Raw genomic sequence first — 15412 nt, 5'->3', positions numbered from 1 at the left:
TCCTCAGAATTCAAAGAATTCTTTATTTTTAGATTTTAAAAGATCAAAGCATTGGTATGAACTGGATATCCCTACCCTATTATTGTCTTCAGTAACACATTTGTGTTTCCTTCTCTTCATAAAACAAATACCACTTTCATTTATATCAGTGACAGTGTTCTCGAATTTTGACACATTTTCATATGGGGTGTGTAAACTCCAGCTATGCTCAGTTATTTTCCGTCCCGCTTTAATTGGAAAAGGATGGTTACCTTTCCGTTCCCTGGTCATGCCTGCCATGGCCAAGTTTGGCTCCCAGTGAGAAGATCTAGGCTTTTCTCTCTCTTCACTGCAGCGGTCCCTGAGGAAATAGCTGTTTTGGTTGAGGTCTCAGCCTCACTTTGCATCTTCCTACTGGGATGTAGCTGCGTGTAGTTGGAATTCTTATGTATTCATACTTTGTGAAATTAAGCTGCATTTTTATTTTCTTACTGATTTTTAGCATTTACTAGTGATTTTATCAATAATGCTATTTAGCAATTGCAGATTTATTATTATTTTTTTTAAATTTCACCATAAAAAGTCTGGAAGATAAAAGAACTTGTCATAAACAAAGCTGATCAATCTTCATTGCCATTACCTCTGCTTGGACAAATAGATCCTTCTGATAAGAGTTTAGAAGGCATTCTCAGTTCATTTCCTAATGAGAAATGGAGATGTTTTCAAATGTTACAGTATACTCCATACTAAACACATCTTCAGACTTTTAAGAAGAAAGTAATAAATGTTGTTTTGAAGAAAATCACTTTAATTGATTTTGCTGGATTAATTTACTGCTGCTTCTAAACATGTAAAATAGATACTAATAAAATTCAATTGAAAATACTGTTTTGGAGGTTCTTTTCCATGGCCTATTAGAAAGTCTGCAAAATTTTCCACAGAGTCTAATTGACTTCTCTGTTTCCCTCCTAATTTCTTTTTTCTCTCTCTTTTTTTTTTTTTTTTTAATAAAGAACATTAAGCAGGCTGTGTAAGCAGCAACCCTTTCCTCCCTCTTTTGTTTCTTGCCTTCCTTACGTAATATTAAAATACTGTGAATATTGAGAAAAAAGAAGTTTGGCAGAAAATGTTCTCTCTGCTGCCTTTTTGCAATGGAGCATTGTTCCTGAGACCTACACTGGGTTTTGTGGGCACAGTTGCAAAACTTCTTCACTTGGTGAGATGACGGAGAAGTTTTTCATTTGAGAATACTCTGAATACTGCCCAGCAACTTTTACTAATTACACTAGTCAATATTTTTGTTTGTGTTTTCAATTTAATTTCAAATTATATTGATAAGTTGTCAGAATGCACTGAAGTCAAAATGTTGAGTTTGTGCTAGGTATTAAAAACCTTGAAGACATGTTCTGGGAGCAGAGCTAGCAGATAATTCAGGATAGAAAATTTGGAGGAGCTGGTGTGTCACCATATTGTGTAAGTGACAGATGTGTTTAATGTGAATGCATTTAATAAAAACTAAGGCTTCATCAAGTTGTTTTTGCTTGCAGTATCTGTGCCACTTTGGTTCACCTCATATTTTAAGGAATCAGCAATTTGGAAGCGTATTTTTTAAACAAAGGAGTAGAGGCAGTTCAATTTCTCAGAAACACACTGGGAACTTTTTAAAGCTTGTGAACCTAGATTTTTTTTTTCCATTTTATTTTTTGTACATTAAGATTTAAGTGTCTGGTGTGAATTTTCAGAAATAACACAAAAGATTAAACATGGACTATTGTACATGAGCTGCGTCATGGGTTGGAGAAAGGCAGTAGAAGCAGCTCTACAGCTGCTGTGTTGCAAGCATGAAGTTTATTCACTGCACCAGCTGAATATTAATTGTTGAGTGTCATTCCTTGTAGTCCATTTGGTATATTCACAGCTGGGGTTTTGTGAACTTCTGCCATGTGGAGCATTGGTGTTAGTTCCAATCTGTCAGAGTTCTGCGTCCTTAAATAAATATATGATGATAGTGATTGCCAGCATATTAACATAATTGCACATAGAGAACTAGCTATATCAGTAGGTAGCTTTTAGTAAAGAGTGTTTTAAGATTGTAATACTCACTTTAAAAAATGAGCACCTGCACCCACGTTTAACAAGCATGTCAACTTTAACTTCATGCTTTCAATGGAAGAATAATCCAAAGCTGCGACTTTGCTGGTGAGGGTAAGTTGGGGCGCTCCCTGCTGTTTAAAGGCAAAGTGGCACAATACACACTCAAAATACATGGTATTGCTGCTAACTTTGTATTCTGTGTCTATCTTTTATCCTAAAGCAATTGGTTTGTTACTGTCCGTTTCACACAGTTTGTCTTATTAGCTTTTTAATTTTCTTAAAGAAACCAAACATTACCCAGTGTTTAAACCCTTCTTTCCTGTTGTGCAGGTATCTTATTTTTATGGCAATTGAATGGAAATCTGGTTTTAAAAATATTACCTTGTAGCACTGCAGTAGTTGCATTTAGTGTTTTTAAAAATTTATTTATTTAACAGGTATTCTTTTTAAAAGTTTTAAAAAAAGAAAAAATCTTGCCCTGTTTTCTGGTTTGGGTTGGTGGTTTGTTTTTTGTTTTTTTTTTTTGCCCCTCATTTAGCACTCAGAACTTAGTTTTGCTCTTAACTGAATCAGTTTTTTGTTTTAAATTAACTTTTGGTGCATGGGAATCTCATTCTTCTATTAGATAAACAGTTTAAAGGTTCTCACAGTAATTTTGTGTGTTTTGGTGCAATAAAAATTTCTTAACGTTTTTGCTTCTTTAACAGGCATTCATTACATGGATTCCAGTTCTATTTTTTTTTGAAAGTATATACATGGTAAGGCATGTTTCTTATGTTAAAGGATTTTGATTTTTTTCTTGTGTATTTATAGGAATCTTTGCCTTTAAATGTGCCCGTGCAGAAGAGCTATTTAATATGTTGCAAGAGATAATGCAGAATAATAGCATAAATGTAGTAGAAGAACCAGTAGTAGAAAGGAATAATCATCAAACTGAGTTGGAAGCTCCAAGAACCCCTCGAACACCTACCAGTAAGTATGGTTATACTCTCAGATGACATACCTGAATGTAAGGTGGTACTTAGCTGAAAATAGCATTTCATTTGCATTAAATCTTTTAAGTAATTAAAAAGAAAACTAATTTAAAGCTAAGAGGCTAATTACCAGTAATGTGTTCTCTTGAGGTACTTGCTGAGGGTTCTCTTTCAAGAATCCTGAGAGCTAAAACTGCCATAATCAAATTATTCAGCTTTAAGAAATAAGTTTTGGGTACTTAGTTGTTGCATAAGAACGCCGCTTCACTGAATTATGAATGTACCTATTGAACTGCTTTATAATATAGCACCATATTTTACTTGTAGCATTTCTGGAGTATGTTAATGTTGGGCAGTGTTCCAACCCTTTTATTAGGCAAAAAAAAGTAATGGTAATACCACATCTACAGTGGATTTGAAATCTTTCTTTTGCTGTGAGTAGATGGATGAGTAGAGTGAAGTCTTTTCAAAAATACTGGAAGATTTTAGGTAATCTCAGGCAGATGGCTTGATATTTGAAATGAAGAATTCCAGGTTATTGATGATTTCAGAGAAATGGAAGCTTAAGTAAATAAGTCCCTGCTTCTTAGCAATGGTAAAATGAGAAGTTGGATGGCGAATTTACTGGGAGGACTGCAGTCTGTAATACACATAGATTTCAGTGGTTGCTTCAGACATGTTTCCCAGTGAATACATGGATGCTATACTCTGCAATTTGCTTTCCCTTTCCTTCCCCCCAGCAAAATTCAGTCTTGTTTTACTATTTTAATTTCTCTTTTGAAAATTTAAGATATAAAGCATCTTAGTCATATACAGTAAAATGTTCTATTTTAATATGGTTTTGCTTGCTTTCTAATTGAATCAGCTCCTGGGTTCAATGCACAAAGTCTACCTAACGGGTATCCCAGATATCCATCTTTTGGAGATGCTTCATCACATCCTTCCAGCAGACATCCTTCTGTCGGAAGTGCACGCCTCCCCTCTGTCGGTGAAGAATCAACACATCCTTTACTTGTAGCAGAGGAACAAGTGGGTATTTTTCCCCCTCATATAACTTAGGTTCTACCTAGTTCAGATTTTTCTAATGCTTGTTCTGTAGGCTTTTTTTTATATTTTTCAGTATCAGGTGTAACATATTTCTACCATGTGTTAACTACCTTAGAAAAGTGTCTGCTATGACTTTTTAAAATGACAATTTGTAGGATAGCTTGCTGAGGGAAAGGAACTGTTTTAAGTTGCTCTTCATACTTACATGCAAATAGAGATATAGAAAGTATGTATTTCCATATAATCTTTTCAAAAGTTTCAGTAATTAAAATGTACTTTATAATGAAAGATCCTTGTCAAAAAGCTTGTTTGCATGTAAGTCTTCCATTTGGCGAATAGGAGTCATGGAATAATTTAGGTTAGAAGAGATCTCTAGAGTCTTCTAGTTCAGATTTTAAAGTTAGAGGTGGCTGCACAGAGCCTTGTCCAGTAATGCTTTAAATACTCCAAACAAGGATTCCACAGTGTCTCTGAACCATGTGTTCCAGTGTTTTGCTACCTTTGTTGTGAAAACATTTCTCCCTAACTTGTAATCGGATTTTTTCCTGTTACAGCTGGTGTCCATTGCCCTTTAGCCTTTTGCTGAACATCTGCAAAAAGGGTCTGGCTCTGTCTTTATCTATTAGGTAGTTGAAAACAGTCCGGTGGTGTCCTGGCCTTCTTTTAAGACTGAACAAGGATGGTGCACTCAGCTTCTCCTTGTATGTCACATGCTCTAGCTGCTCTAATCATGGCCTGCCACTGGACTTGCTCCAGTATGGTGATGTCTGTCTTGTACTCGGGAGCTCAGATTCAGTCTCACAAGTGTTGAATGGACAGTAATAATCACTTTCCTTAACCTACTGGCTGTTTATTTGCTAACACAAACCAGTGTGCACTTGGTTTTCATTGCCGCAAGGGCATGCTGTTGACTCACTTAACTTAGCATCCACCCAGACTCCTTGGTGCTTTTCCGCAAGGCTGTTTTCAAGTCATTTGTTGCCTAGCCTGTACTGTTGGTGTTGTTCCGTACCAGGCACTGGACTTTGCATTTGCTGTTGCTGAACTTCCTGAGGTTTCTATGAGGTCAGTTCTCCAGGCTGCTGAGATCCCTCTCAGTGGAAACTCTACCAATCTGGGATAGACTGAAAACTTTCTGAGGGTGTGTTCTACCTCATTGTTCAGGTTGCTGATGAAAATGTTAGTCAAGTTGAATAAAATGTCACATGGTTTAGGAAGACTCTCATATGTGACGAGAAAGTGTTGGAAACCAGAGAAAGTAACCAGAGCAAAGTGCAGTGAACTGTCTTGTGGGAAACGATTTGTTAGGAGCTCCCACAGAGGAGTCCAAGTGTTATTGTTGGAGTTACTGAAGAGTAAATGAGTTTAAAGAATTAGTGTAGGAGCTTGACAGATAAATTAGGAAGGCTAGATGAGTGCTGCTGTAACCCATACAGCAAAAGTAGTACTTATCAAGATACAGAGTTGAAATTTAGAGAAGGAATTAATTACTCGAGTCCCCTTCAGCCTTGTGTTGTTCCACTGTGGGAGCTTGGAGGGTTAACTTTGGAGAATAGCCTAGTGGTGTATTCCTGTCTGTCTTAGTGGCATCTAGTGCCAACTTCTCCTCCTTTTTAATTCTGAGTGCCACAGTTCATATGGAATTTGTGTATTTTTCTACTTCAGTTTCTGGTATTAGGAGGCTGTTGGCTCTTGAAGGAAAAATGGACTGTTACTCAAATAGAGCCAACTTCTTACTGCTTGAGCAGTACACAAGGCGAGAGGTTGCTTGTTTTTTTTTGTTGATGTGTTGTTGGTTTGGGGCCTGTTTTTTTGGTGTTGGTTCATTGTGGTTGTTTGGGTTTTTTTTGTCGTTAATGGATCATAAATTTCCTTTGCAGTGTGGAAATTACAAAGAGAAATTTAGACAAAGCAACTGTTGAGCTGTTGGTCACTATCATGGTAAGGGACAACAAAGCAGAGCTCTGCTTCACTGATTTGTCCAAGTGGACTAACCAGTTAAGTTGGAGCAGCCCAAGGTTGTCCTGACCTGAGCAGAGCTGAAATAGAACTGGAAAAGCTGTAACCAGAGCACAACTGAAATAAAACATCAAATCAAAATAATTATTAATGTAGGATGTAAATTCTGGGGTTTTTTTGTTAGAGTAACATTAACAAAACCAGGAACAAAATTTTAGGGGTAAATACTGAGTATAGTTGAGCAAAATGTGAGAGATGACTTTTGCTCTTAAACAGCTGCTATCACGAGATTTGGTTTTCAGGTATTTTGATTAGAAAAGTGGGGAGTTAAGATGGAAAGAAATTTGGAGAGGAAAAAACCCTCACAAATAGCATTTGAATTTCCTTTTTTTTCTTTTTCTTTTAGGTGCACACTTATGTCAACACTACTGGGGTACAAGAAGAAAGAAAAAATCGATCAAGTGTGCATGTGCCACTGGAATCAAAGCTTTCAAACACTGAAACAACTAAAGTGAAAGAAGATCAGATGTGTACTGATGACAGAGATGCTCAGGTTCTCCTGGAGCCTGAAGGAGTCAAGTTTGTTTTAGGACCAACACCTGTTCAAAGGCAGTTAATGGAAAGAGAGAAACTGGAGCAACTTGGGAGAGACCAAGTTAGTGGCAGCAGCACAAACAACACTGAATGGGACACTGGGTACGACAGTGATGAACGTAGAGAAACACCATCTGCTAATAAATTGGTGTATGAAAATATAAATAGGTTATCAGTCCCTAGTGCCTCAGGGGTCAGGAGAGGTCGTTTGACATCAACCAGTACCTCAGACACCCAGAACATTAACAACTCTGCTCAGAGGAGAACTGCGCTGTTGAACTATGAGAACTTGCCATCCTTGCCTCCTGTTTGGGAAGCCCGCAAGCTGAGTAGAGATGAAGATGACAGTTTAGGACCAAAGACCCCATCTCTGAATGGCTACCACAATAACCTAGATCCAATGCATAATTATGTCAATACAGAGAATGTAACAGTACCAGCAAGTGCTCATAAAGTAGAATTTACACGACGTCGGGACTGTACCCCAACAGTCTTTAACTTTGACATTAGGCGTCCAAGTTTAGAACACAGGCAGCTCAACTATATACAGGTTGACTTGGAAGGTGGTAGTGACTCCGACAACCCTCAGACTCCAAAAACCCCCACCACTCCACTTCCGCAGACTCCAACCAGGCGCACAGAGCTGTATGCTGTGATAGACATTGAAAGAACTGCTGCTATGTCAAGCTTGCAAAAAGCACTGCCCCGAGATGATGGTACTTCTAGGAAAACTAGACATAACAGTACTGACCTGCCTATGTGAGCCTGGGAAGCATTAAATCATTTGCACCTTTTGTGAAGTTTATAAAATTGAAGATGCAAGTACTTTGCATTTCTTAACACTAACGCCTTTTATAGACTAATAGAACTTTTTCTGCATACTTCATGTACTTGTCTAACTAAAGGGAATTAATGTAGAGCAAGTATTCATTTAGGTAACACTATTTCATTCTACAGTAGTAGTAATTACTGCATAGCAGCATCACCACCTTTCACAGTGCCTCTTTAAATTGATTAGAGTCTGAGTGACATGCCAGTTTCGAATTTATATATATTCTGGTCTGGTGCCTATACTTGTTAATGGCATTTATACACTTTTTAAAGCCTCTTGATATGTGCATTATTAGCAGGTAAACCTAATCTTTCAAGATACCTATTTTATGTTCATTCCTCATTGAAGTGGTTCCTCCAGAATGATATGCATTAATTCACTCAGTTTGACGTACACAAGATACATTGGTTCATCTCAAGGGATATAAGCACCACACCTTTTTTGTCTATGTGTTGGTTTGTTGTTTTTTTGTTTTGGTTTTTTTTTTTTTTTTTTTTTTTTTCCTAAAGACCACATGGGCAAGAAGGCTTCTGATTCCCAGTAATTTTCTTAACTTGTGTGATATTTGAGAGGTCACATTGAAGTTGATTGATCAGATCTATAAACACATCTAAACCCAGCCTTAAGCTCTTTCTGCTAGAAGAGAACTCTGAGTGGCGTATCAAGTTTTCTGTGAAATCTGACAGAATTTTAATCTCATTAGAGTTTTGGGGTTTTTTTGTGAAGGAATTCACAGGTTGGCTGTATGAATTAAGGCTCTCTTGTAATTTCTTAGTTCAGTGTGCCTTCCTTTCTTTGCATTTGTGTGTTTCTTTTTTATCTGTTCCATAATGTCTTGTTTTAAAAGTCAAAATTTTTGTACATATCTTTAATTATTGTTCCGGGTCATTTATGTGTTTGTCTTACTCTCTGCGTTTGACAAAGAAAGACTCTTGAAGGTCAAATGGTTGTCTTTGTCCAGTCTTCTGCTTTTTTATGCCTGACAGAAATACCCCAGCTCTCCAGCAGCATGCATTATTGCACAACTGGAAAGGTTTATTATGCAGTTATTGTCTTCCTATAAAGCATCAGACACAGGTTACACGGGAGGCAGGGTACTGGACTTGATAGTTCTTTATAGAAAATTGTACATTCTAGCAATGTGCATCCATAGTTGATAGTATAATTTAGATATGTAGTAAATTATCTGAAGGTAGTATTGTCTACAAGCATACTTCTTTTCCTTTTGCAGTTGGTGAACTTGGTTACAGTGATGGCTGCTCAGTGTTACAGGTACATCCAGGTAGAATGTTGTTTGTTGAATATGCCAGATGCACCCTTACCAGAAGTTTTGGTGTTTGGTTTTTTTGTTTTTTTTTTTAAATACTCTGAATAACTTTAGAATTCTGGCAGTATTGCAGGTGCACCTTGATACTAGCAGCAGAAGAGATTACTCTTGAGCCTGTGATTGCAAAGGAACTGACACTTGTGTGAACTGGTGTGATGTAAAATAACCCTTGAACTGTGAGTGAGGAAAAACATGCAAGAAAAGCCATTTGGAGATCTGAAAAAGAATTAAGGGTCTTCATGCAATATTTGAATTGAAGTTTTATAAAAAACAAACTACGGTTATTCTCAGTCTTTTAAATTGGAGTGTATTCCTGTTCCTTTGTTAACTTTTTCCTTTGGTCTTACCTCAGTCAGTAGTGGTAGCACCTGAAATCTTGACACACCATTATGGGATATCAGGCAACCTTTTCACTCTTGACTTTCATTATTCTTCACAGACTGTATGGTACTGAACAAACAGATGCACAAAGGACATAATTTGCAGGAGTAAAAGATGGGAGTCATTGAGACCATTATGAGGAACTCAAATGAGATTTAAAAAAAACTCATTAATGATTTCACAGTCAACCTATGCATCCTGTTGTGATAGACCCATTGACTAGTAAGAAGACCCGGGTACTCAAGAAGGTGATGACTACATAGAGCTAGACATTTTACAGGTCTGCAGTGTTAGTGCTCCTTCACATCTTTGCCATTGCCTCACCTTATGCTATGGACCAGTCTTAGTATGTACTGAAGAGAAATTGCCAGGTATTGCAAAATACTTACTGAGTGAACGATACTGGTGTGATTCTTGTTCTTAGATTTTTATCTCAGCTAAATCTGTGAGCCTAACTAGTGCTTCAGCATGTGTTTTGAGGCAAATATGTTTGATCTAGCTAGCTGCCTAGAAATACTCGGTCCTCATCTGTGTAGTATGGGTGTTTCAGAAATACTAATTAATTGGACCCTTAAAACATACAGGGAAATAATACTCTTAATAGATAAATAGGGACACAGAGGCTTCAGGTAGATCCTAAGTGACCTGCTGAAATTACAACCACCAACCATATCCCTCCTTAGTTCTGGTGCACTGTCCTATGCATTTATCCTAAATAATCTTAGATACAGGGGATGATCTCAGTAGTTTTTTTTATGTTGTTGCAAGTTTCACAATACTTCATAGGGGGTGTTTTCTTAGCTCCGGTCCCCAGAATTGAGTACATTCCGAAATTTCACTTTCTGTAGCCTTAATTAATTAGCAAGCCTAACAACTTATTTTCCAGGTCTATTTTTTTACCCTCTTACATTTTACAGGTGGGATAATGCTTTTTTGTTTTGTGTATGCTGCAAACATACTGGGTAGTCCCTGTTACCTGCGCTACTCATCCTTAGCGTTCCTTATTTTCTGCCCCTTGAAGTAGATGTAGTTGCAATGCACTTTACCCTTTGAGACTTGGTAAATATTTTTTCAATTCAGTCTCTTTTAAAGGCTGTGATGTTAAGTTTAGTGTCTAGTCTAGGGTTCAGTTTTTAGCTGAAATCTCCCCACAGTATTTAGATCATATTTATTTTGGGCCCACAGGTGTATAGACTGAGAAACTACAAATATGTAACCATTTTCTTTAGTAACTGGGACATCTTAAGTTTACATAAACTAGGTTCTTCAAAAATGGCAGCATTTCCATCGGTTCTACTTTTCATCCGTAATGTGCAGTTGGCTGCTACCCTTCAAGCACATTTGACGAGGGAAGGCCTTTAACTGTAGGTATTACTTTAATGCAGTGATTTGGGAAAGACATACATTAGTGTATCTTTTAAACAAGGAAAATGAGTTGATAAAAAAGATGAAACAGCGACCAAAAGTACAAAATAAAGATTGTACTAGAAATGCAGTTAGTGAGAACTTAATTCATTGGTTATATCAGGAAAATATTTTTTTTTCTCAAATTCATGTCAAGCAGAGGACCAATTTTTTTAATTTTGTGGTGTTTCTTGGTGACTCTATAAAACAATATAAAAAAGACCATTCTGAAAACCTTAACCTCTTGGAACATTTTTTGTTTCCCCCGATAAGTACGTTCTGCATATGACAGGGGTTGAATGTAATGGTGTGCGTTGAAGCACTATTCCTGTTCCTATTAAAGTTTACTGAACTTTTATAGAAATCTTAAGTGTTCAGATAGACATTTTGTATCATAAACTGCTTAACTCCTCTCCTTGTCCCCTGCCCCCTCTCCAATGTTTGGATATGTGTGTGTATGTTTACACCTCTGACTAGGGCTTCGGTGTGAAAGGGCCATGGAAAGGTGTAAGCTGTACAAAGTCCAAACCAGTGTCAAAACAGGGCTGCTCTTTTGCAAGTGACAGACCAGCAGTTGATTTTGCTGGTTTTGTAACAGCGTGTATTGGCTCAAAATCTGGCTATCGTTGTTTTTGTTTTATATTTAACCACTTCTCAGTAAGACAGAGTCAGGAGAGAACATATTATCTTTATTCACCATCGGTGAAGTAAAAATGCAAGTTCTGATTAATATCAGTTACTACTTTGAGCATATAATGATGTATCTGATTTAGACCTCTATTTCAAAGCAGTATTCTCTTTGTGTAAGGTGGGATCAATGGTGAAATTCCATTTCTGCACTGTACTAATTTATTTAATGGCTGCAAATATGATGAAACTGATTTAGTAGGAACTAATAGTGGACTTAAATCTGAAATTCTCCTGTTTCCCCTAAAGAAGTTTGGTCATTCAGTTTGATAGATAGAATTAGGTGTTTTTGGAATTTAGTGATAAGATCTTTCCCATCTTTTCCTTGAGGTAGCAATTCAGGCATTTATATTTGACAGTATTTACTTAATATAAACATATGTTCATTTATGGTATCTTTATTTTAAATTCATATACACTCCAAAAAAAAAAAAAAATCCAGATGAAATTCCACCACAAAAAACTGCGTTAAGATGGAGTCAGGGTTGCTGATGTCCTTCTTACAGAGCATATACAAAAAAAAGACAGGAAGTCATGAGTTAAGGTTCTTTCACAATCTTTAGGAATTACTTCCTCTTTTGGACAAGATAAGTGACTAATAATTAAAAAATAGCAAGTGTAACTCTGACCATGTGTACGTTATTTCTTGTGATACTGTGCTGTAAGGTATGTGACTAAGTCTGTCAGATATTATCCTAACACGGTGTTTACTCCAGATTAACGCAGTATTTTGTTTGGAAATATGTAGGTGTACAGATAGAATATGAGAGATAAAGTTACCTTTAAAGTTGATGAAACAAGTGTTGGACATTTCTATATTTTTATATATTACAAAGGGCATTTTGAAATTTTTCTTGCAGTTGTAGTAATTATTTAGTGTGGTAATATACATATATTGTGACAATGTTTTCTGCTATATCCATTACTTTGGTGTAATTCTATTTTATGTAGCAAATATGTGTACATACAAAGGAGATTATGTAAAAAATATGATTAAGAAATAGGCTTGAGCCCTTCAGAATGGGGACCGTCTTCCTCTGTGTCTGCAAAGTACTTAATGCCTCGGGTCCCAGCCACAGCTCACATCTGAGGCCTGTGGTGACCGAATTGCCAAGCGATGAGCGTGGAAGAGCAGCTCCTCTACTTTCCACCAGAAGCCTTAGCACAGAAGGTGCCGTGACGCTCACCTTGCCGCTCCCTGGCTGTGTGCTGCGCAGTCGTGCCCAGCGCCACCTCCCAACAGCCCAGCGAGCCCAGAGCCCGCATGTCCTTTGCTCCAGTCCTTCCCTTTGGCAGGAGGAAAGGAAGGCTGAGGTGTGGGAGCTTTGATGTCATCAGGGAATCTTCCTCGTTAGCAGGGCGATCCTTCCGGAACTTGTTTGGGCCTCATGCAGCATCCTTTGGAGCCAAACGAATGATTTGTGTTGACTTCAAGGGCCGTTGGATGTGTTCCTACAAGATCAAGTTCTGCTGATGTAATAGCTCTGTTACACCTGAGGACCTGGTTGGTCAAGTTCTTCAGGAATGGTCTAAAAATACTGTAAAAATATAAATATATTTAATTACATGTACTGAGAAAAAAAAAATCCTATTTGTTGTGGTCAGAGTTCAGATTATTATGTGAATTTTGATTTCTTAGTCATACTTGCATATATATTGCTTTAACTATTATGTGTGAAAGAGGAAGTGATTCTAAAGTGTGTGAAAGATCAGGATTACACCTGTTTTTAATGGTTATGTTATTTAGGAATGGATGTCAGCAAATTTAACTCCATATTAATGCAGTTTTTTTGCATTAGAATATGTGTGTATATCATACACCCACATTTTATATATAATATATTATATATTTGGTACTAACTTTGTATTTTCCTTGAAATTTTGCCAAATCTCGAGCACAGATGTTCTCACTTGTAAGACTTTGGTACTTAATAACTGAATGTATAAGAAATGCTCTGGTATGTGAAAGGGAAGAGTGTTGTATGGTGTCCCACAGTACTGATGTCTCAACAAGCAGGCACGATGCCTTTTTCACATCTCGCTTCATTGCAGCATCACCTTTTGTCTCCTGAAAAACAGTCTGTTTTAACTAAACTGCAGACCTGCCATTACAGTACAGCTGAATACCGCGCTAGCATGAAAACTGACTGGTAGTAGTAAGAATACAGTAGTCACCAGTGTGCCACAAATGCATTGATTAAATGCAGAAATAGACATTTCTACAAAGGCCAAAATCTTATGTTGTATGTTCCTTTCTTGTCATTACATTGTATGATACTGTAAGATTATTGTATGTCCTAATTTGCATTATAAAATGTTTTTTCCTACTTAAAGGCATAAATATAGCAACTTTGTATAAAGGTAGCTTTCTAGATTTTTATTTCTTTTATATAAAAAAGTCTAAACAGTGGGAGTACCATTGCCAAATTTTTTATAAAATTTCAATTAATTTGCCCTATTCAATGAATTTGTTTTTACAAACATTCCATATTTCTTTTATGAAAAAAGTGATATTATACTATGCAGAAAGAGTGTATTTTTATGCCATTCCACAGTAATCTTAAAAAAATTTTAATTTCACTTGTTTTAAGCTGTCGTCATTGAGAAAGCTTACCAAATGCGCATTTTTAAAAAATGTATTATGACAACATTTTTCCCCTTTAACAGTGCCAACCTCATTTGGAAAAAAATAAAAATTGTAGCATGGCAATAAACTATTGATTTTACATTGAAAATAGTCTGTGGGTTACTTCAATATTTTCCCAGTGTTAGTGACATTGTATTATATTTCATTAGGAAAACCTTTTTTGCTTTTCTTTAAATCATTGCTTCAGGTACTTATCTTATTCCCTTTCCGCCCTACCTTGTATTCCACTCATTACTCAGTGGTTAAAAAAAAAAAAAAAAAAAAACAAACAGGATGACTTGAGTCTGTAAGGGTTTTTTTCCCAAGCTTTTGTTTCATTTCTACTAGTGTCCTGTCACATATTTCTTATGTAAGTAGACTTAGAATTTTTTTGTTGTGGTAGTACTGCTGCTGCCAGCTACTGGATAGTGAATTACATGCCAGCAGTCTGAATGTGTTCCTTTAAATAAGATTTCACAAAACCCAAATGGACTTTGTTAGCCTAGTACTGATAAATTCAGAAATAAAATAGTAAGAAAATACAAGGTTGAAGTCCTGTCCTGATGGTCTTTTTGCTTTCTTCTGGAGACTATAAAGTACGCAGGTGATTTATCAGAATTCAGTACTTTCTTTTCTCTCCCTCCTACGTCACTGTTTAAGGCGCAATTTAAATAATGATGTTACTAGCCAGCGAACGAACAAAACCCTAGAAATGTCAGGAGACGTTTTGTTTCCAGAATCTCAGCACAGCAGAGGCGAGGGCACTGCGCAGCTTGAAGCGAGAGGCAGGAGTTCAGAACTAGTGCTGGGCTCTTCCTATTTGGGTGTCCCTACTTTTACACATTATAAATCATAGCTTAGCAATAGTGTCCTGGGTTTGAGTGAGTGGTGGGGTTTTTGGTAGCAGGGGAGGGGCTACAGCCATGGCCCCTGTGGGAAGTGTCTCGAGGCTCCCCTGGCTCCAAGTCAGACCCACCTCTGCACCAAAGCCGAGCCAATTAACTGTGCCTCTGTGATAACTTATTTAAGAAGGGACCTGAGAGTTGGAGTTGTGAGGAAGAATTGCGACATCTACATGAACACTGAGGTCAGTAGAAGAACAGAGGAAGAAAGGATGGAGGACGTGTGCTGGAGCAGAGACCTCCGTTTCCTGTGGTGAGACAGCAGGGTGGCCCTCTCCCACCTCTCACGGAGGGCTACAGTGGAGCAGATGCCGACATGTGGTCTGTGGGGGGCCCCACACCATCTCAGGTGACCATACCTGAAGGAGGCTGGGATCCCGTGGGAAGAAGCAGCCCACTGTGTTGTTATTTGGTGCTAGGAGGACTGCAACATGCGGGGTTGTCCCACACCAGAGCACCTTGGGAATGACTGTGGCCCATGGGAGGGACTCAAGTTGGAGAAAGTTTGTGGAGGATTGTCTCCTGTGAGAGGGGAACCATGCTGGAGCAGGGAGAGAATTCCAGAAGCTTCCCCCCTCCCCAAGATGGAAGAAGTGGCAGGATTGA

The 15412-nt window shown here is 37.6% G+C and overlaps 1 protein-coding gene across 5 annotated transcripts in view; it reads left to right on the top strand.

Moving 5' to 3' along the window:
• The window catches only part of FRS2 (fibroblast growth factor receptor substrate 2), a 62490-nt gene extending 48477 nt beyond the window's left edge, over window positions 1–14013 (top strand). For 3 of the 5 annotated variants that reach the window (XM_032999861.2, XM_042792800.1, XM_042792801.1), the window contains 3 exons: window positions 2887–3045; window positions 3913–4076; window positions 6460–14013. In XM_032999861.2, coding sequence (XP_032855752.1) covers window positions 2887–3045; window positions 3913–4076; window positions 6460–7410 — 1274 coding nt within the window. In that variant the 3' untranslated portion in view covers window positions 7411–14013. Of the gene's footprint in view, window positions 1–2152; window positions 2185–2886; window positions 3046–3912; window positions 4077–6459 lie in introns of all 5 variants that reach the window. The other 2 variants (XR_004408119.2, XM_032999862.2) reach the window with 2 other exon arrangements.
• Window positions 14014–15412: the final 1399 nt, after the last annotated feature.

Source organism: Tyto alba, unplaced genomic scaffold (assembly GCF_018691265.1).
Source record: "Tyto alba isolate M040663 unplaced genomic scaffold, T.alba_DEE_v4.0 Super-Scaffold_2, whole genome shotgun sequence".
NCBI classification, from domain to species: Eukaryota; Metazoa; Chordata; class Aves; order Strigiformes; family Tytonidae; genus Tyto; species Tyto alba.
This window is presented reverse-complemented; position numbering and strand designations above follow the sequence as displayed.